This window comes from Dendrobates tinctorius, unplaced genomic scaffold, assembly GCF_039654945.1.
Source record: "Dendrobates tinctorius isolate UK_male_01 unplaced genomic scaffold, ASM3965494v1 ptg000195l, whole genome shotgun sequence".
Classification (NCBI taxonomy): Eukaryota; Metazoa; Chordata; class Amphibia; order Anura; family Dendrobatidae; genus Dendrobates; species Dendrobates tinctorius.
The window spans coordinates 1,730,351-1,751,444 of NW_027361862.1; the positions used below are offsets into that span (position 1 = coordinate 1,730,351).

At 44.8% G+C, this 21,094-nt stretch overlaps 1 protein-coding gene across 2 annotated transcripts in view; it reads right to left on the minus strand.

The window, feature by feature from the left end:
• Positions 1-5,420: 5,420 nt before the first annotated feature.
• The window catches only part of EIF3A (eukaryotic translation initiation factor 3 subunit A), a 52,946-nt gene continuing 37,272 nt past the window's right edge, over positions 5,421-21,094 (minus strand). For both annotated transcript variants that reach the window (XM_073552723.1, XM_073552722.1), the window contains exons 20-23: positions 19,161-19,293; positions 6,605-6,723; positions 6,201-6,373; positions 5,421-5,786 (exon numbers count right to left, since the gene is read on the minus strand). In XM_073552723.1, the coding sequence (XP_073408824.1) occupies positions 6,201-6,373; positions 6,605-6,723; positions 19,161-19,293 (425 nt within the window). In that variant the 3' untranslated portion in view covers positions 5,421-5,786. The remainder of the gene's footprint in view (positions 5,787-6,200; positions 6,374-6,604; positions 6,724-19,160; positions 19,294-21,094) is intronic.

Below are 21,094 nucleotides of genomic sequence, written 5' to 3' on the forward strand. Positions count from 1 at the left end.
TGTCTATGTGAGGTTGTCCCTGAGTGGGATAGGGAGCTCAAGGAGTTCTCCACCTCTGTTCTAATGAGGGATCTTAGACTAGAGAAGAAATTTGGGGATTTCTCTGAAACGGTGTCATCTATACAAGACTGGTATAATCTTTAAGGCCATGCCCTGGCCACACAAAGCATAGGCTATGTGATTAGATTTTGTTGAGCATTTTTAGGGAATTTCCTAGACATACAGGGTAGAGACAGATAAAACGAAAACCTTATTAACAGGTTGGACTTTCACATAGATCAGTCACAAACTGGGGGTGTTGGGTTGCCCCAAGTTCTTCTTCTGCAGGGATTTATGTATAACACACTGCTGCCACCAATATGTCAGCCACCAGCCCCTTGAATCGTGCTTAATATCGGGTCAGGGGCAACCCAAATGGTAGCGTTTAGCCCCAGGAGACGTGAAAGTACGTTATAGAGCAAGGACAAACGAAGCTAGTAATTTTATATCTTACTCCAAAAAGTAGGCAGTGTTTACAAATAAGATGTTACAAACTGAGACAATTATAATATGTACAAAGCAACTACGAAATAAAAGTGTTGAAAGTAGAAAATAAACTTACATTTGTCTTGTTATTCCATGGTAAGCCATGCGACAGGGAGGAGCATATGTCCCAATGCATCAGGCACAGTATCTGCTAGGTGACTTCCCAGGCCGAGAGGGAGGGAGCGGTAGCTCTAGTCCCGCCTCTATGTCTTATACCTGTGCTCAAACTTAAGGCACTCCCACTGTGCTGAACTCACTGGGTGGTTGGGGAACGCCCCTTTCTGAACAGTTATGAAATACTCCATTACCCATATCTCTTAGGATAAGCCTCGTAGAAGAACGACAAAATTATCATTATGCTAAGTATGACATGAGGGTTCATTTAAGAATAAACACGAAGTGGATACATGACCTGATAATGGAGAAATCCATTCCTTGGATTCTATTGGGTTTGGATCCTAGGGATTTCACTGTTATAGATCTATCGGAAGTCATTCGGAATATGTAACTTTTATATCTCTATCACTAATTGGGGTCAAGTTATGCCCTATCAAGTTTTTAAATGAACAAAAGAGCACGTTTCCACAACTGCCTTCAGCCATCTTAGGGCCATAAACTACTCAGTGGGGGGCAGCTAACACCCTAGTATCACCTTGCACAGAGTTTAGTGAGGAGGAGTTGGGGGAAGGGGTCAAAAATCCCACAGCATGTCTGTAAAGGCATGGAACCTTCTAGAAGTATACTCAGAATATGGCATATTTATATTATCGCAACAATCACTCACCTCTCAGAGGATAAAATGGGGTACCGAAACAGGAGGCAGAATATGATCCATAATCTCTCCTCCTTGAGACAGCAGAATCTTTTCTGCTGGAGCTGTGCTGACATGACCTGGAGACTCCAGTACTGCATACTCTGCTCCAGCGGCCACCACCTTTGTCCAGAAGTGACTGCTGACGCTTCTGGTGGTGTGGCTGGAGACGTTGTGGCTGATGCTCCGGCTCCGAACGCTGCTGCGATAGTAAAGGCTGCTGGGACTCCATAATAAAAGATCACATGTGCCCCTGTGCATCAGGGCTGTGGAGTCGGTAAGCCAAACCTGCGACTCCGACTCCTCAATTTCCCTTACATCGACTCCGACTCCCACATATATTGCTTATATTTAAGTGAAAAATTTATTGTAGTACAATGTGAACATCAGACATTTAATCATTTCTATGATCCAATAATCAAGATATTTAGATAGAACAGAATATTTATTTATTGGAATACAACCTTAGAACACAAAAAACTGTAATAATTTGTAAATATGTAATACACTGTATACATGTACATGTTTGGACACACCTTCTCATTCAAAGAGTTTTCTGTATTTTCATGACTATGAAAATTGTAGATTCACTCTGAAGGCATCAAAACTATGAATTACCACATGTGGAATTATATAATTAACAAAAAAGTGTGAAACAAATGAAAATGTCTTATATTCTTGATTATTCAAAGTAGCCACCTTTTGCTTTGATTACTGCTTTGCACACTCTTGGCATTCTCTTGATGAGCTTCAAGTGGTAGTCACCAAAAATGGTCTTGAAGCAGTTCCCAGAGATGCTTAGCACTTGTTGGCCCTTTTGCCTTCACTCTGCGGTCCATCTCACCCCAAACCATCTCGATTGGGTTCAGGTCTGGTGACTGTGGAGGCCAGGTCATCTGGCGTAGCACCCCATCACTCTCCTTCTTGGTCAAATAGCCCTTACACAGCCTGGAGGTGTGTTTGGGGTCATTGTCCTGTTGAAAAATAAATGATGGTCCAACTAAACACAAACTGGATGGAAATAGCATGCCGCTGCAAGATGCTGTGGTTGCCATGCTGGTTCAGTATGCCTTCAATTTTGAATAAATCCCCAACAGTGTCACCAGCAAAGCACCCCCACACCATCTCACCTCCTCCTCCATGCTTCACGGTGGGAACCAGGCATGTAGAGTCCATCCGTTCACCTTTTCTGCGTCGCACAAAGACATGGTGGTTGGAACCAAAGATTTCATCAGACCAAAGCACAGATTTCTACTGGTCTAATGTCCATTCCTTGTGTTCTTTACCCCAAACAAGTCTCTTGTGCTTGTTGCCTGTCCTTAGCAGTGGTTTCCTAGCAGCTATTTTACCATGAAGGCCTGATGCACAAAGTCTCCTCTTAACAGTTGTTGTAGAGATGTGTCTGCTGCTAGAACTCTGTGTGGCATTGACCTGTTCTCTAATCTGAGCTGCTGTTAACCTGCGATTTCTGAGGCTGGTGACTCGGATGAACTTATCCTCCGCAGCAGAGATGACTCTTGGTCTTCCTTTCCTGGGCCGGTCCTCATGTGAGCCAGTTTCTTTGTAGCGCTTGATGGTTTTTGCCAATGCACTTGGGGACACTTTCAAAGTTTTCCCAATTTTTCGGGCTGACTGACCTTCATTTCTTAAAGTAATGATGGCCACTCGTTTTTCTTTACTCAGCTTTTTTCTTGTCATAATACAAATTCTAACAGTCTATTCAGTAGGACTATCACCTGTGTATCCACCAGACTTCTGCACAACACAACTGATGGTCCCAACCCCATTTATAAGGCAAGAAATCCCACTTATTAAACCTGACAGGGCACACCTGTGAAGTGAAAACCATTTCCAGTGACTATCTCTTGAAGCTCATCAAGAGAATGCCAAGAGTGTGCAAAGCAGAAATCAAATCAAAAGGTGGCTACTTTGAAGAACCTAGAATATAAGACATATTTTCAGTTGTTTCACACTTTTTTGTTAATTATATAATTCCACATGTGTTAATTCATAGTCTTGATGCCTTCAGAGTGAATCTACAATTTTCAGTCACGAAAATAAAGAAAACGCTTTGAATGAGGTGTGTCCAAACTTTTGGTCTGTACTGTGTGTGTGTGTGTATATATATATATACACACACACACACACAGTGACTTATCTCGGCTAACATAAAGCCTAGATCCTCAGGCCAACTGAAAAGATGGTAACACATTGCAAGCCCTCGAGACCACCTAGGTCTCTTCACCAGGCTAGACCAATACAAAATCTGAAGTCACATATTTATGCACAATACAGCCTAGAAAAATGCAATAGACAAGTGACGTGAAGCAGAACTATCAACATGGGAGAGGGAGAAACATAAACAAACATTGGACCAGTTCATAGATAAGGAGTCCGGATGTTTCACGGTCCTCCGATTGGGGTCTAGTTCTGTGCTGCGATGCCCCCACAAGGCCCTTGCAATGTGTTACCATCTTTTCAGTTAGCCATTAAAAGGTATCAACCACTGAGGACTCAGTTCTAAATATTTTTCTATCTACTGGCTAACACGGTACAAAGATATACATCTTTCCTAGATCCTCAGGCTACATTCACACCATGGGCGTAGCCAGGATCAAACCTGGGGGGGGGGCAGAATCTCATACTGCACACCTCAGCTGCTGCAGAACCTCATACTGCACACCCCTACACTTGAAAATAAAGCCTGCACCTTAAGAAGATGTGGTGATGAATGCAGTCTATTTCTTCCAACTATCAATTGATGTTGATGTTACTGAAGACGAGCAATGCCTGTCCTGGGCGTCCTTTTGGGCAGCTATGAGGTGTACCTGACTGGTGCTAAAAAAGGAGTGTTAGTCTGTGTGCTATCCGGCTTTCATTCTTTTTGGTACAGATAAGATATGGATAGACAGATATGGATAAATGGATAGAGCAGATTTCTAATCTGCTTTTGCTATTGAAAACATTATCTATGAGCTCAAAAACCTTTCAGGTGTGCGTTTTTTAAAAAAGCTGATCTGCTTTTGCAACTGAAAAACGCTGTGTGTGAATGTAGCCTTAGATCAGGAACAGAACAGTCATTTATAGGACATTTCATAACTTTCCCAAATTCCTATGAAAAAATATTCAGCACATTCTGCATTGAACTGTACCCAATTTATTATATATTTTAGGAGTCGGTCCATTTTATACCGATTCCACAGCCCTGCTGTGCATGACCGGCGATACTCCCCATAAAAAGATTATATTATGGGGATCAGCAGGCCGGCGCGCTGTTGCAGTTTCCGGTACACCCCCCCCCCCCAGAAGTATGTTTCTGCGTGAAAGGTCGCAGCGCTCGTCATAGAGGCACGACTTCCGGTTGGCACTTTGCACATGTGGGAGGTGAGGCTGCAGGCATTCATGCAGTGATGGCGCCGCAGACCCACATGCGATGGACGAGACCCCCATAGGGCCCCCTGCGGCACTTCCAGCAGAGACTGTGACCTGCTGGATATCGAACAGCCCACGTGTGGGAACTCTGTCTTCATTCTTCTTTTTCTTCCCACCACCGTTCAAGAAGGTTCACCCATCAAGGACAGGAAACCACTGAGGTGGGGAGATGCGCTACCCTTGTTATCTTGAAGATTTCCTGTCCTTGAAGGGAGGATCCCCACTCTGATTGGTGCTGTCATGGGTGAGAAAAAAAATAAATAAAAGCATACATAGGCCAATACCTGAAAATGTGTCTGGTCATGGCCGGAAATAGCCCAGTCCTGAACTAGTTGAGCAGTCCATCGAGAATGCCATCTTTCAGAGACGTGCAATATGGCCTCACCGGCATTGATGTGATCATGACCTAGTGAGAGGTCCATGCTCCGAAGTCACAAGGAACGGCAACTTGTGCTGGGACTTTATTTCCCTTACATCACCATTGGGAAATTTCTCCACTTACCTGATGGTGGGAGAAGCTCAATGCCAGGAGAAAAAAAAAAAAAAAAAAAGACATTCACAATGGCTGCCTCAGACCTCAGTACTGGTCCTGCAAGGCATGGACGCCCTGGAGTAAACGTATCCTTACTTATTTTTCATCAAACAACACACAAATTGTTGCCAAGTTTTATTTCTTTCTCGATAAGCAGAACTAAATCCTGTGCTCACGACATTAAATCGCACATCATCGTGATACAATACAACAAAGGACTCATGGGAAAAGAAAAGACTAAAATCAGAATTCCCTCACTAAGATCATGTCAGGACTTGACCATGCTGCAGACACATGGAGAAGCAGATCACATAACCCTCCTGGGGTCACTCCGATAATATGGTCATCTCAATCGATGGAAGCCATGTTCCCACCCTGCTCAACAGGCAACACTTCACGATGGTTTGGTCTTTGCTTCATGTAATCACTGAAGAGTCGCAATGCAACGAGGACCCAAAATGTTTTATTAAATTGTGACCATTAGCCCTAAAATACAAAGAGACAGGAAGTTACTAGAGTGCTCACTCAGAAAGGCGGAGGGGAGCGTTACCCATTATCTAGCAGGCGCGGGAATCCTACATACAAAAATCCACAAGACCCAGATAAGGGGCAGTCACCAAGAATAATGGCGAGCATGCACAAATGAATGACCGCTGACTCGTAAAGGTCTTGACAGAGGCGAGACGATCTGGACCCGGAATGATAAGGGGCAAAGGAGTTGTAGTTTGAGAAGCAGTTGATGAAAAACAGGGTGGTCACAAGATTATGCTATCCATAGGAGGACAGGAGGCTTTATCTGCACAGATACCTGCTGCTATGTATGTCACTGTCCATGGACCTGACGATTTATGATTTTAAAGGAATATCTGTAAAAATAGTGGAGGAAAACAAAGGCTGTACCTAGCGGCGCACGGTCGTCCACCCTTCCTCATCAGTCTCATTCTTGCTACGACGAGGAGTTTCTTTGTCCTCTTTCTTTTCGGTGCGCCATGAACTTTTCTCCTTGTCGGCAGCAGGAGCTCGCCGGGGAGTCCCACGTTCCTCTTTATCTTCTCCTATTCGCCAAGGACTTGCTGTAATACAGAAAAGAAGATTGAACCTGGAACCACACAAAGAGACTTGCGTGCCCTCCAGTTATGAGAAACAAAAGTGTTCAGAAGGGCAATCCCTGTATGGCCCAAATGCAATTAGCTCTTCGAAGAACACTCACAGGTGAGCATTGCAAGGTGACAGCTACTTCATCGCCTGCCTTCATGTGTTCAGAAATCAATAATTAGGTGTAGGGAACAATGAGACTGACGTACGTTCATCCCGTTCTGTCCTTGCAGGACGTCTTCGGTCATCCGTCTGGTCTTCATCACCAGGTGAGGTTCTCCTAGCTGATGAGCCACTTTCTCCTCCACGTCTCCAGCCTGACTCCTCTCTAGAACATACAGAGATAAGGGTGTCGTGAAAATCTACCAGAAAAACCTTTTAGTGAGAAAAACAGAGGGCACTACTATTATAATACGACCACGGACTACACTACACTTGGTGTGAACATAGACTAGACAAAAAAAAAAAAAAAAAAAAAAAAGAGCACTCTAGTCAGATCACAACATTTTGTTAAATGACCACAAAAATCTTTTCACAAAGCAGATAAAGACATCTATATATATACAAAAATGAATGTATGTGTGTATCAGCCACGCCCACTCCACATAGCCCCACCCAATCACTAAGCAGATATCATTTCACCAGAGCTGAGCTGTGATTGGTTGCTATGAGCAACAGTTTTCCTGCTCCACAACACCTCAGCAGACACTGACCGGGTGGAAGAAATCTAGCATCCCCAGGAACATAAGCTCCAGCCATTGTCTGCCCCCCAGAAAGGAGCAGAGAGCACATGACAGAAATGAATCACCCCTCCTTGTCCATCACACATCCTCCATCCCATAGTCCCGTGCCCATATACCCATCACACATACTCCATCCCATAGTCCCGTGCCCATATACCCATCACACATCCTCCATCCCATAGTCCCGTGCCCATATACCCATCACACATCCTCCATACCATAGTTCCGTGCCCATATACCCATCACACATATCCTCCATCCCATAGTCCCGTGCCCATATACACATCACACATATCCTCCATCCCATAGTCCAGTGCCCATATACCCATCATACATATCCTCCATCCCATAATCCAGTGCCCATATACCCATCACACATCCTCCATCCCATAATCCAGTGCTGATATACACATCACACATATCCATATTCCCTCTTAAAGGGATCATTTGTATGGAAGTCGGAAAAATCTCTCAGCATTCTGATTCTGACCCCCCTCCCAGACTTCTATTAAAGGGATGCCCGGTATGGAAATGAGGGCAAATCCACTCTGCGCTCTGGTTCTTAACCCAGGTCTCTCTTAAAGGGATCCCCGATAAGAAAGTGAGGGCAAATCCATTCAGCGCTCTAGTTCTGAACCCAGGACCCTCTTAAAGGGAACCTGTCACCCCCCCGGGCCTTTTTAAGTAAAAGAGCCCCCTTCAGCAGCACTAAGGCTGCATTCTGTGAAGGTGGCTCTTATGTTTCTGATACCTAGTAATGCTGAAATCCATACTTCTATAAAATCCGCGCCATACCTCGTGTGTCCGGGAGGTGTGTTTTCTCCCCCGGTGTCCAGCGTCAGAGCCGTCAATCATTTCCTTATTGCGTTGTTGCGCCACCTCCTCTGCTCCTTACATGCCCGGCACCTGCACTCTGCCAACAGTTCTCGGGCATGCGCCGCACGTCCTGCCCAGGAACTGACATCATGTCTTCATGTAATGGTCTCTCACCTCGAGGCCCCAGATCCCGCCCGCACTGTGTGTTATGTTGTATTCACACTGCGGGGCTGGGTATCTGGCGCCTTCACAGAATGCAGCCTTAGTGCTGCTGAAGGGGGCTCTTTTACTTAAAAACGCCCGGGGGTGTGTGTGTGTCACAGGTTCCCTTTAAGAGGGATCCCCGATACGGAAATGAGGGCAAATCCACTCAGTGCTCTGATTATGACCCCAGGCTGACGGGATGATGTGGGATATTAGGGGTAGTAGTCCGGTAGGTCTGGCTGACGGGATGATGTGGGATATTAGGGGTAGTAGTCCGGTGGCTCTGGCTGACGGGATGATGTGGGATATTAGAGGTAGTAGTCCGGTGGCTCTGGCTGACGGGATGATGTGGGATATTAGGGGTAGTAGTCCGGTGGCTCTGGCTGATGGGATGATGTGGGATATTACGGGTAGTAGTCTGGTGGCTCTGGCTGACGGGATGATGTGGGATATTAGTGGTAGTAGTCCGGTGGCTCTGGCTGACGGGATGATGTGGGATATTAGAGGTAGTAGTCCGGTGGCTCTGGCTGATGGGATGATGTGGGATATTAGGGGTAGTAGTCCGGTGGCTCTGGCTGACGGGATGATGTGGGATATTAGGGGTAGTAGTCCGGTGGCTCTGGCTGATGGGATGATGTGGGATATTAGGGGTAGTAGTCCGGTGGCTCTGGCTGATGGGATGATGTGGGATATTACGGGTAGTAGTCTGGTGGCTCTGGCTGATGGGATGATGTGGGATATTAGGGGTAGTAGTCCGGTGGCTCTGGCTGACGGGATGATGTGGGATATTAGAGGTAGTAGTCCGGTGGCTCTGGCTGACGGGATGATGTGGGATATTAGGGGTAGTAGTCCGGTGGCTCTGGCTGATGGGATGATGTGGGATATTACGGGTAGTAGTCTGGTGGCTCTGGCTGACGGGATGATGTGGGATATTAGGGGTAGTAGTCTGGTGGCTCTGGCTGACGGGATGATGTGGGATATTAGTGGTAGTAGTCTGGTGGCTCTGGCTGACGGGATGATGTGGGATATTAGGGGTAGTAGTCCGGTGGCTCTGGCTGACGGGATGATGTGGGATATTAGGGGTAGTAGTCCGGTGGCTCTGGCTGATGGGATGATGGGGGATATTAGGGGTAGTAGTCCGGTGGCTCTGGCTGACGGGATGATGGGGGATATTAGGGGTAGTAGTCCGGTGGCTCTGGCTGACGGGATGATGTGGGATATTAGGGGTAGTAGTCCAGTAGCTCTGGCTGACGGGTTCATGCGGGATATTAGGGGTAGTAGTCCGGTGGCTCTGGCTGACGGGATGATGTGGGATATTAGGGGTAGTAGTCCAGTAGCTCTGGCTGACGGGATGATGTGGGATATTAGGGGTAGTAGTCCGGTGGCTCTGGCTGACGGGATGATGTGGGATATTAGTGGTAGTAGTCCGGTGGCTCTGGCTGACGGGATGATGTGGGATATTAGTGGTAGTAGTCCGGTGGCTCTGGCTGACGGGATGATGTGGGATATTAGTGGTAGTAGTCCGGTAGCTCTGGCTGATGGGATGATGTGGGATATTAGGGGTAGTAGTCCGGTGGCTCTGGCTGACGGGATGATGTGGGATATTAGGGGTAATAGTCCGGTGGCTCTGGCTGACGGGATGATGTGGGATATTAGGGGTAGTAGTCCGGTGGCTCTGGCTGACGGGATGATGTGGGATATTAGTGGTAGTAGTCCGGTGGCTCTGGCTGACGGGATGATGTGGGATATTAGTGGTAGTAGTCCGGTAGCTCTGGCTGATGGGATGATGTGGGATATTAGGGGTAGTAGTCCGGTGGCTCTGGCTGACGGGATGATGTGGGATATTAGGGGTAGTAGTCCGGTGGCTCTGGCTGACGGGATGATGTGGGATATTAGGGGTAGTAGTCTGGTGGCTCTGGCTGATGGGATGATGTGGGATATTAGTGGTAGTAGTCCGGTGGCTCTGGCTGATGGGATGATGTGGGATATTACGGGTAGTAGTCTGGTGGCTCTGGCTGACGGGATGATGTGGGATATTAGGGGTAGTAGTCTGGTGGCTCTGGCTGATGGGATGATGTGGGATATTAGGGGTAGTAGTCCGGTGGCTCTGGCTGACGGGATGATGTGGGATATTAGGGGTAGTAGTCCGGTGGCTCTGGCTGACGGGATGATGTGGGATATTAGGGGTAGTAGTCTGGTGGCTCTGGCTGACGGGATGATGTGGGATATTAGGGGTAGTAGTCCGGTGGCTCTGGCTGATGGGATGATGTGGGATATTAGTGGTAGTAGTCTGGTGGCTCTGGCTGACGGGATGATGTGGGATATTAGGGGTAGTAGTCCGGTGGCTCTGGCTGACGGGATGATGTGGGATATTATAGTGAATGTGGCTATGTGGAGTGGGCGGGGCTCTACACAGCTATATACATATATATATATATATATATATATATATATATATATATATATATATATATATTAGATATGATCATTTTAATTTGTTATAACTAACCGTAGATCGTCACTATGCTCGGTCAGCGTCGGGCTCTTCAGCTAGTACATAAAAAAAAAACAATTAAAAAGCCAAAAAGACTTGTATATAACCACGGGTGTATCTATGTAAGGGAAAAAACCACTTCTCCAATGTAAGAGATGACAATTGACTAAACCAACAAAGAAGATACCATGTGATGTTCCCAAATATAAATAACAAAAAAAAACAATTATCTAAACATGACCTTGAAAAACCCTTAATAGTAGTACACATATAGATCCAACAAATCCAAATCCACTAGAAGAATTCGGGGTAAATGACAACACAATAATACACACTGGGACCTGCAGATAGAACCCGTGACACAGGGAGTGTATCGCCACTAGATGAGGCTTCCTCAGGGGTAATGGTGGAAGTATGCTGAGAGTCTGTTCCATATATATGCATAATTAATGAGGCAGCTTAAAGATAATTACCACATGGTGAAGCAGACGAGGAAATCAAGTCTGGAAGCGGCGTTCGGAAGTATCAAAGTGACCAAGCGCACAACGTACTGGCAAGGAAAGGGATTTAGTACAAGATTAACCAGCGAGCAAGCGCACAAACTACTGGAAGGGAAAAGGATTTAGTGTTATGAATGAGTCACCGAGGAGGAAAACTAGACAAGCTAAGTCACAGAAAACCAGAGAGGTTGGTAACTATGCAGATTGCAGACCCCTGATCCTAACCACACAACTAGCAGCAGTCGTGGAGCGTACCTTCGTTGGTCCTAGACGCCTCGTCACAGCCGGAGGACTAAATAAGCCTAAAGCAAGAAAAGGGGAAAACTAACTGCCCTAGAGCAGACCCCAAAGGAATAGACAGCCCCCACACATGTATTGATGGTGGAACACTGTCTGCAATCTGCCCAAAAAACCCTACAAAAATAATGTCCAACACTTCTGATAACAAAATTAACCCTGAAGTCACTAGACGTCTCCCACTATATCAGCACTCTGAAATATTCTGAGACAGAGCAAAAAAGAGGCCAATCTAATAAGGAACAAAAAGCAAATACAGATAAATAAGAGTGGAAATTCAGCACAGCCCCAGCCGGGGCTGGCTGACCACACAAAAAACTGAATAGACCAACAAAATCAAGTGTGATCATTAGCAGAAACACTTAGCTTGAGATGACTGGAACAGAGCTGAAAACCAAGACCTGAAAAGCCAGAAGGAATCACCAGCACCAGAATAGGGCGTCGGCTGACTTAAATCCAGTCTGAAATTCCAGAGATCCAATCGTTATCCTCATCATCAGGTGGCAGATCTCATAGTAACATAGTTATTAAGGTTGAAGGGAGACTTTAAGTCCATCTAGTTCAACCCATATCGTATCCTAACTTGCCCTAACATGCTGATTCAGAGGAAGGCAAAAAAACCCCATGTGGCAAACAGTAAGCTTCACATTGGGGAAAAAAATTCCTTCCCGACTCCACATACGGCAATCAGACTAGCTCCCTGGATCAACGCAATATTAAGGAAACTAGTGTATATACCCTGTAATATTATAATTTTCAAGAAAGGCATCCAGTCCTTTCTTAAATTTTAGTAGGGAATCACTCATTACAACATCATATGGCAGAGTTCCATAGTCTCACTGCTCTTACAGTAAAGAATCCGCGTCTGTGAGTATGCTTAAACTTTCTTTCCTCCAGATGTAGAGGATGCCCCCTTGTCCCCGTCACAGGTCTAAGAGTAAAAAGATCATTAGAAAGGTCTTGGTATTGTCCCCGCATATATTTATACATTGTATTAAGATCACCCGTAAGCCTTCGATTCTCCAAACTAAATAACCCCAAGTGTAATAACCTGTCTGGGTATTACAGACCCCCTAGCTCCCTAATAGCCTTGGTCGCTCTTCTCTGCACCCGCTCCAGTTCAGCTGTGTCTTTCTTATACACCGGAGACCAGAACTGTACACAGTATTCTAAGTGTGGTCGCACTAGTGACTTATATAGAGGTAAAATTATGTTCTCCTCATGAGCATCTATGCCTCTTTTAATGCATCCCATTATTTTATTTGCCTTTGCAGCAGCTGCCTGACACTGGCCGCTAAATGTGAGTTTGTCGTCCACCCATACACCCAGGTCTTTTTCAGTGACAGTTTTGTCCAGTGTTTTACAACACATAATTATACATCTTGTTCGTTCTACCCAAGTGCATGACCTTACATTTATCCCCATTAAAGCTCATTTGCCATTTATCAGCCCAAGCTTCTAGTTTACATAAATCCTCCTGTAATATAAAATTGTCCTCCTCTGTATTGATTACCCTGCAGAGTTTAGTGTCATCTGCAGATATTGAAATTCTACTCTCTATGCCCCCTACAAGGTCATTAATAAATGTTAAAAAGAAGCAGGCCCAAAACTGACCCCTGTGGTACCCCACAGCTAACCGTGACCCAGTCCGAGTGTGCTCCATTAATAACCACCCTTTGTTTCCTATCCCTGAGCCAGCTCTTAACCCACCTACACATATTTTCCCCTATCCCCATTGTTCTCATCTTATGTATCAACCTTATGTATCTCTACTAATTAAATCAACCTCACTACCTCCTGTTACCACCAGAGGGAGGCCGGCAGGAGAACTCACAACTGGTAGACCAGAAAATGAGTTCACAACAGTACCCCCCCTTGAGGAGGGGTCACCGAACCCTCTTCCACGCCACCAGGCCGATCAGGAAGGGCCCGGTGAAAAGCACGAACCAATCTATTGGCATGAATATCAGAGGCAGAGACCCAAGAATTATCCTCCTGGCCATAACCCTTCCATTTGACCAAATACTGGAGTCTCCGTCTAACCAAACGAGAATCCAATATCTTCTCTACCTCATATTCCACATTGCCTTTAACCAATACAGGGTCAGGAGGTGCTGCCATAGAAACTACTGGCTCAACAAACCTCTTCAACAGTGAATTGTGAAATACGTTATGGATCTTGAACGTAACTGGAAGAGCCAATCGAAAAGAAACAGGATTAAGAATCTCCAAAATTTTATAAGGTCCAATAAATCTTGGCTTAAATTTTGGAGATGCAACCTTCATAGGAATATTCTTAGACGACAACCAAACCATATCACCCACTTTAAACCGGGGACCAATGGTCCTATGCCGGTTGGAAAATCGCTGGGCCTTTTCCTGAGAGATTGACAACTTATCCACCACTTGGTCCCATATCTGCTGCATTCTCTCAACCACAGTGTCCACACCTGGGCAGGACGAAGATTCCACTTGCCCTGAAGAAAATCGAGGATGAAACCCAAAATTACAGATAGAGGGTGACATCAAAGAGGCAGAACTAGCTCTATTGTTCAACGCGAATTCGGCCAAGGGCAAAAATGAGACCCAATAATCCTGATCAGCACATATAAAACATCTTAAATAAGACTCCAGGGTCTGGTTTGTTCTCTCAGTCTGCCCATTGGTCTGGGGATGAAACGCGGAGGAGAAGGATAACTGAATTCCCAGATTGGAACAAAAGGCTTTCCAGAATCTGGAAACAAACGGACTCCTCTGTCCGACACAATGTTCTCAGGAATCCCATGTAACCGAACCACCTGTTGTAAAAACAAGGGCACCAACTCAGTGGAAGATGGCAACTTTGGGAGTGGTACAAGATGGACCATCTTCGAAAATCTATCACAAATCACCCAGATAACAGTCATTCTCTGAGAGACAGGAAGATCAGAAATAAAATCCATTGAGATATGGGTCCATGGCCTCCTGGGCACCGGCAGGGGCCTCAGCAACCCCCTAGAACGAGAACAGGGTTTAGACCGAGAACAAGTCCCACAGGACTGTACAAAATTCCTGACATCACGAGATAAGGCAGGCCACCAAAAAGACCGACTCACCAAATCTCTGGTACCAAAAATACCTGGATGACCAGCCAATGCGGAGCAATGGACTTCAGACATCACTCTCTTCACTGGTCAGGAACATACAATTTTCCCATAGGGCAACGCTCAGGTTTATCCTCCTGAAATTCCTCCAGGGCGCGTCTCAAATCGGGCGAAATGGCAGAAAGAACTACTCCCTCACCTAGGATGGTAGTAGGCTCGGTCACATTAGGAGAATCAGCAAAGAAACTCCTAGAAAGGGCGTCTGCCTTAACATTCTTAGTGTCCGGAAGAAAAGACCACAAAATTAAAACGCGTGAAAAACAAGGCCCATCTAGCCTGTCTAGGATTCAAGCGCTTGGCCGACTCCAGATAAATCAAATTCTTGTGATCGGTGAGGACCACAACTTGATGTCTAGCTCCCTCCAACCAATGTCTCCATTAGGAAAAAAAAATCCTCCTACGGCCCCAGAGAAAAAAATACATTAAAAAAAAAAAATTTTTTTTAAACAATTTTTTCCTGCTTTTGAGTACCCTAGAATCTGCGGTATGGCTGGTGATTCTGTTATGAATGGGTCACCGAGGAGGAAAACTAAACAAGCTAAGTCACAGAAAACCAGAGAGGTTGGTAACTATGCAGATTGCAGACCCCTGATCCTAACCACACAACTAGCAGCAGCCGTGGAGCGTTCCTACGATGAATCTAGACGCCTCGTCAAAGCCGGAGGACTTAATAAGCCTAAAGCAAGAAAAGGGGAAAACTAACTGCCCCATAGCAGACCCCAAAGGAATAGACAGCCCCCACACATGTATTGACGGTGAAACAAGATGAAAACACAAACACAGGCAGGAAAATAGGCTGAGCAAACGATGGGGCCCAAACTAACTAGAAAGGACAGGAAAGGAAAGACACTGTCTGCAATCTGCCCAAAAAACCCTACAAAAATAATGTCCAACACTTCTGATAGCAAAATTAACCCTGAAGTCACTAGACTTCTCCCACTATATCAGCACTCTGAAATATTCTGAGAGAGCAAAAAAGAGGCCAATCTAATAAGGGACAAAAAGCAAATTGGCAAATACAGATAAATAAGAGTGGAAATTCAGCACAGCCCCAGCCCAGGCTGGCTGACCACACAAAAAACTGAATAGACCAACAAAATCAAGTGTGAACATTAGCAGAAACACTTAGCTTGAGATGACTGGAACAGAGCTGAAAACCAAGACCTGAAAAGCCAGAAGGAATCACCAGCACCAGAATAGGGGGTCGGCTGACTTAAATCCAGTCTGAGATTCCAGAGATCCAATCGTTCTCATCATCAGGTGGCAGATCTCTACTAATTAAATCAACCTCACTACCTCCTGTTACCACCAGAGGGAGCCCGGAAGGAGAACTCACAACTGGTAGACCAGAAAATGAGTTCACAACAATTTAGTACAAGATTAACCAGAGAGCAAGCGCACAACGCACTGGAAGGGAAAGGGATTTAGCACAAGATTAACCAGTGAGCAAGCACACAAACTACTGGAAGGGAAAAGGATTTAGTACAAGAATAACCAGTGAGCAAGCGCACAAAGTACTGGAAGGGAAAAGGATTTAGTACAAGAATAACCAGTGAGCAAGCGCACAAAGTACTGGAAGGGAAAAGGATTTAGTACAAGATTAACCAGTGAGCAAGCGCACAAAGTATTGGAAGGGAAAAGGATTTAGTACAAGATTAACCAGTGAGCAAGTGCACAAAGTATTGGAAGGGAAAAGGATTTAGTAAAACATTAACCAGTGAGCAAGCGCACAAAGTACTGGAAGGGAAAAGGATTTAGTACAAGATGAACCAGTGAGCAAGCGCACAAAGTACTGGAAGGGAAAAGGATTTAGTACAAGATGAACCAGTGAGCAAGCGCACAAAGTACTGGAAGGGAAAAGGATTTAGTACAAGATGAACCAGTGAGCAAGCGCACAAAGTACTGGAAGGGAAAAGGATTTAGTACAAGATGAACCAGTGAGCAAGCGCACAAAGTACTGGAAGGGAAAAGGATTTAGTACAAGATTAAGAAGTGAGAAAGCGCACAAAGTACTGGAAGAGAAAAGGATTTAGTACAAGATTAACCAGTGAACAAGCGCACAAAGTACTGGAAGGGAAAAGGATTTAGTAAAAGAATAACCAGTGAGCAAGCGCACAAAGTACTGGAAGGGAAAAGGATTTAGTACAAGAATAACCAGTGAGCAAGCGCACAAAGTACTGGAAGGGAAAAGGATTTAGTACAAGATTAAGAAGTGAGCAAGCGCACAACGTACTGGAAGGGAAAGGGATTTAGTAAAAGATTAACCAGTGAGCAAGAGCACAAAGTACTGGAAGGGAAAAGGATTTAGTAAAAGAATAACCAGTGAGCAAGCGCACAAAGTACTGGAAGGGAAAAGGATTTAGTACAAGATGAACCAGTGAGCAAGGGCACAAAGTACTGGAAGGGAAAAAGATTTAGTACAAGATGAACCATTGAGCAAGCGCACAAAGTACTGGAAGGGAAAAGGATTTAGTACAAGATTAAGAAGAGAGCAAGCGCACAACGTACTGGAAGGAAAGGGATTTAGTAAAAGATTAACCAGTGAGCAAGCGCACAAAGTACTGGAAGGGAAAAGGATTTAGTACAAGATGAACCAGTGAGCAAGTGCACAAAGTACTGGAAGGGAAAAGGATTTAGTACAAGATGAACCAGTGAGCAAGCGCACAAAGTACTGGAAGGGAAAAGGATTTAGTACAAGATTAAGAAGTGAGCAAGCGCACAAAGTACTGGAAGAGAAAAGGATTTAGTACAAGATTAACCAGTGAACAAGCGCACAAAGTACTGGAAGGGAAAAGGATTTAGTAAAAGAATAACCAGTGAGCAAGCGCACAAAGTACTGGAAGGGAAAAGGATTTAGTACAAGAATAACCAGTGAGCAAGCGCACAAAGTACTGGAAGGGAAAAGGATTTAGTACAAGATTAAGAAGTGAGCAAGCGCACAACGTACTGGAAGGGAAAGGGATTTAGTAAAAGATTAACCAGTGAGCAAGAGCACAAAGTACTGGAAGGGAAAAGGATTTAGTAAAAGAATAACCAGTGAGCAAGCGCACAAAGTACTGGAAGGGAAAAGGATTTAGTACAAGATGAACCAGTGAGCAAGGGCACAAAGTACTGGAAGGGAAAAAGATTTAGTACAAGATGAACCATTGAGCAAGCGCACAAAGTACTGGAAGGGAAAAGGATTTAGTACAAGATTAAGAAGAGAGCAAGCGCACAACGTACTGGAAGGAAAGGGATTTAGTAAAAGATTAACCAGTGAGCAAGCGCACAAAGTACTGGAAGGGAAAAGGATTTAGTACAAGATGAACCAGTGAGCAAGCGCACAACGTACTGGAAGGGAGAAGGATTTAGTCCAAGATTAACGAGTGAGCAAGCGCACAAAGTACTGGAAGGGAAAAGGATTTACGGTAGTACAAGATTAACCAGTGAGCAAGTGCACAAAGTACTGGAAGGGAATTAAGTACAAGATTAACTAGAGAGCAAGCGCACAAAGTACTGGAAGGGAAAAGGATTTAGTACAAGATTAACCAGTGAGCAAGTGCACAAAATACTGGAAGGGAAAAGGATTTAGTACAAGATTAAGCAGTGAGCAAGAGCACAAACTACTGGAAGGGAAAAGGATTAAGTACAAGATTAACTAGAGAGCAAGCGCACAAAGTACTGGAAGGGAAAAGGATTTAGTACAAGATTAACCAGTGAGCAAGTGCACAAAATACTGGAAGGGAAAAGGATTTAGTACAAGATTAAGCAGTGAGCAAGAGCACAAACTACTGGAAGGGAAAAGGATTAAGTACAAGATTAACTAGAGAGCAAGCGCACAAAGTACTGGAAGGGAAAAGGATTTAGTACAAGATTAACCAGTGAGCAAGTGCACAAAGTACTGGAAGGGAAAAGGATTTAGTACAAGATTAAGCAGTGAGCAAGAGCACAAACTACTGGAAGGGAAAAGGATTTAGTACAAGATTAAGCAGTGAGCAAGCGCACAACGTACTGGAAGGGAAAGGGATTTAGTACAAGATTAACCGGTGAGCAAGCACACAAAGTACTGGAAGGGAAAAAGATTTTGTACAAGATTAAGCAGTGAGCAAGCGCACAAAGTACTGGAAGGGAAAGGGATTTAGTACAAGATTAACCAGTGAGCAAGCACACTGCAACAAGCCAAGAAGTTGCAGAATGTGGCTGTGCAGCAGAGATTGAATTAGCCATATGGCGTCCGTCAGGACTGTAATCGTCTGTGCACAAGAGAAAGTAGGAATGTGCAGGCGCGTAGTGCGATCAGTGCTGTGCATGTGTGGAAGAACGATATATCACGCCTACACACTGTACAGCAGTGTTTCCCTGTGGCTATTAGTTATAGCCCACAATATAATCCATTTTCTGCTCTGAGATGCTGTACACAATGCGTATATTGTGATTATGTATGTCTACCTGATTTGTGAATAAAGATTCTTCGGTCATTTAACACAATGTTGTGATCCTGACTGGAGCGCTCACTTCTTTTGTCTAGTCCAGATTATAGGGGTGTCCTTATCACAGGGACTGCACATTGTCCTATCATCTTCACTCACAGGGTTGGCTTCCTCTCACGCTCAGAATCTAGTTCCTTCTCACTCCTGGACCATTCACGATCTTCAGAAGGCTTGGTTTCCCGTGGAGGCCCCCAGCTGTCCTCCCGAGCTTTTTCACGTTCTCGCCACCCTCCTGCAAAAGTTATATCATTGAAAGGACATATACAAAACAAAGCCTTTCCATTTCTCTTCTCCTGATCCACGGTCACTGAGCAATGCGGACTGTGAGGCTGTTCCCTTCTTGGCTCTCATCCCAAGCACAGCAGACACCAGTGTAATCGTTTAGCTTTAAACCCCAGACAACTCTGACATCAAAAAAGTGATTATTGGCTTTCACTCTATTTAAAATGTTGTACTAAATTTCATCAATCTTCAATCCTACTTTGATTTTCAGATGCCTGAAAAGTGGCTTCTAACCATCTCCTGGATTCAGGTCCCTCAGTGAAGAGCGCCATGGGCACGTTTCACCCTCATATCAAGCCTCCCCGCAGACCGCCAGTATCCATCACTCCCTATCAATGGCATCTGCCCCTCTGATGACTTGGATGGTTTCATTCATCTGATACTAGCTCCTCACCTTTCCCTCTGCTATGTCTTAACACAGAGATAAGAGGCGACACAGACACGACCTACGTGAGATCACGCAGAATAGCAGCAACATAAAGGAACGCTAAATACAACAATAGGACATTGCCAATTACAGATGGAAAGTTAGATTTTAATGTAGCAATAGAAAAAACTCAACTCAAAGATGTCTACGTTTCTTATGGAGGACGTTTCACAACTGCTGCACTTATACACTCCTCACTCCTTTGATACTTGTGGTTTATCCGTATTAAGTCAGAAGATGACTTTGAAACGCGTTGTTTCTCAACCGTACACTCCTGCACATACTAGCGGATATATACCGTATACCCGATTATAAGCAGAGACCCCTAATTTTGCCACAAAGAACTGGGAAAACTTATTGACTTGAGTATAAGCCGAGGGTGGTGCTGCACAAGGGTTAATGATGGCCAAGAAGATGCTCCATAGATAAATACCCCCATAAAATGCTACACAAGGGTTAATAGTGGCCAAGAAGATGCTCCATATATAAATACCCCCATAAGATGCTACACAAGGGTTAATGGTGGCCAAGAAGATGCTCCATAGATAAATATCCCCATAAAATGCTGCACAAGGGTTAATAGTGGCCAAGATGCTCTATATATAAATACCCCCATAAAATGCTACAAAAGGGTTAATGGTGGTCCAAGAAGATGCTCCATAAATACCCCCCATAAAATGCTGCAGAAGAGTTAATGGTGGCCCAAGAAGATGCTCCATAGATAAATACCCCCATAAAAAGCTACAGAAGGGTTAATGGTGGTGCAAGAAGATGCTCCAAGGATAAATACCCCCATAAAATGCTACACAAGGGTTAATGGTGGCCAAGAAGATGCTCCATAGATAAATACCCCCATAAAAAGCTGCACAAGGGTTAATGGTGGCCAAGAAGATGCTCCATAGATAAATGCCCCCCATAAAATGCTACACAAGGATTAAAGGTGGTCCAAGATGCTCCGTAGATAAATACCGCTCATAAAATGCTACACAAGGGTTAATGGTGGCCAAGAAGATGCTCCGTAGAAAAATACCCCCATAAAATGCTGCACAAGGGTTAATGGTGGTCCAAGAAGATGCTCCAAGGATAAATACCCCCCCTAAAATGCTACACAAGGGTTAATGGTGGCCAAGAAGATGCTCCGTAGATAAATACCCCCCATAAAATGCTACACAAGGGTTAATGTTGGTCCAAGAAGATGCTCCACGGTTAAATACCCCCATAAAATTCTACACAAGGGTTAATGGTGGCCAAGAAGATGCTCCGTAGATAAATAGCCCCATAAAATGCTGCACAAGGGTTAATGGTGGTCCAAGAAGATGCTCCA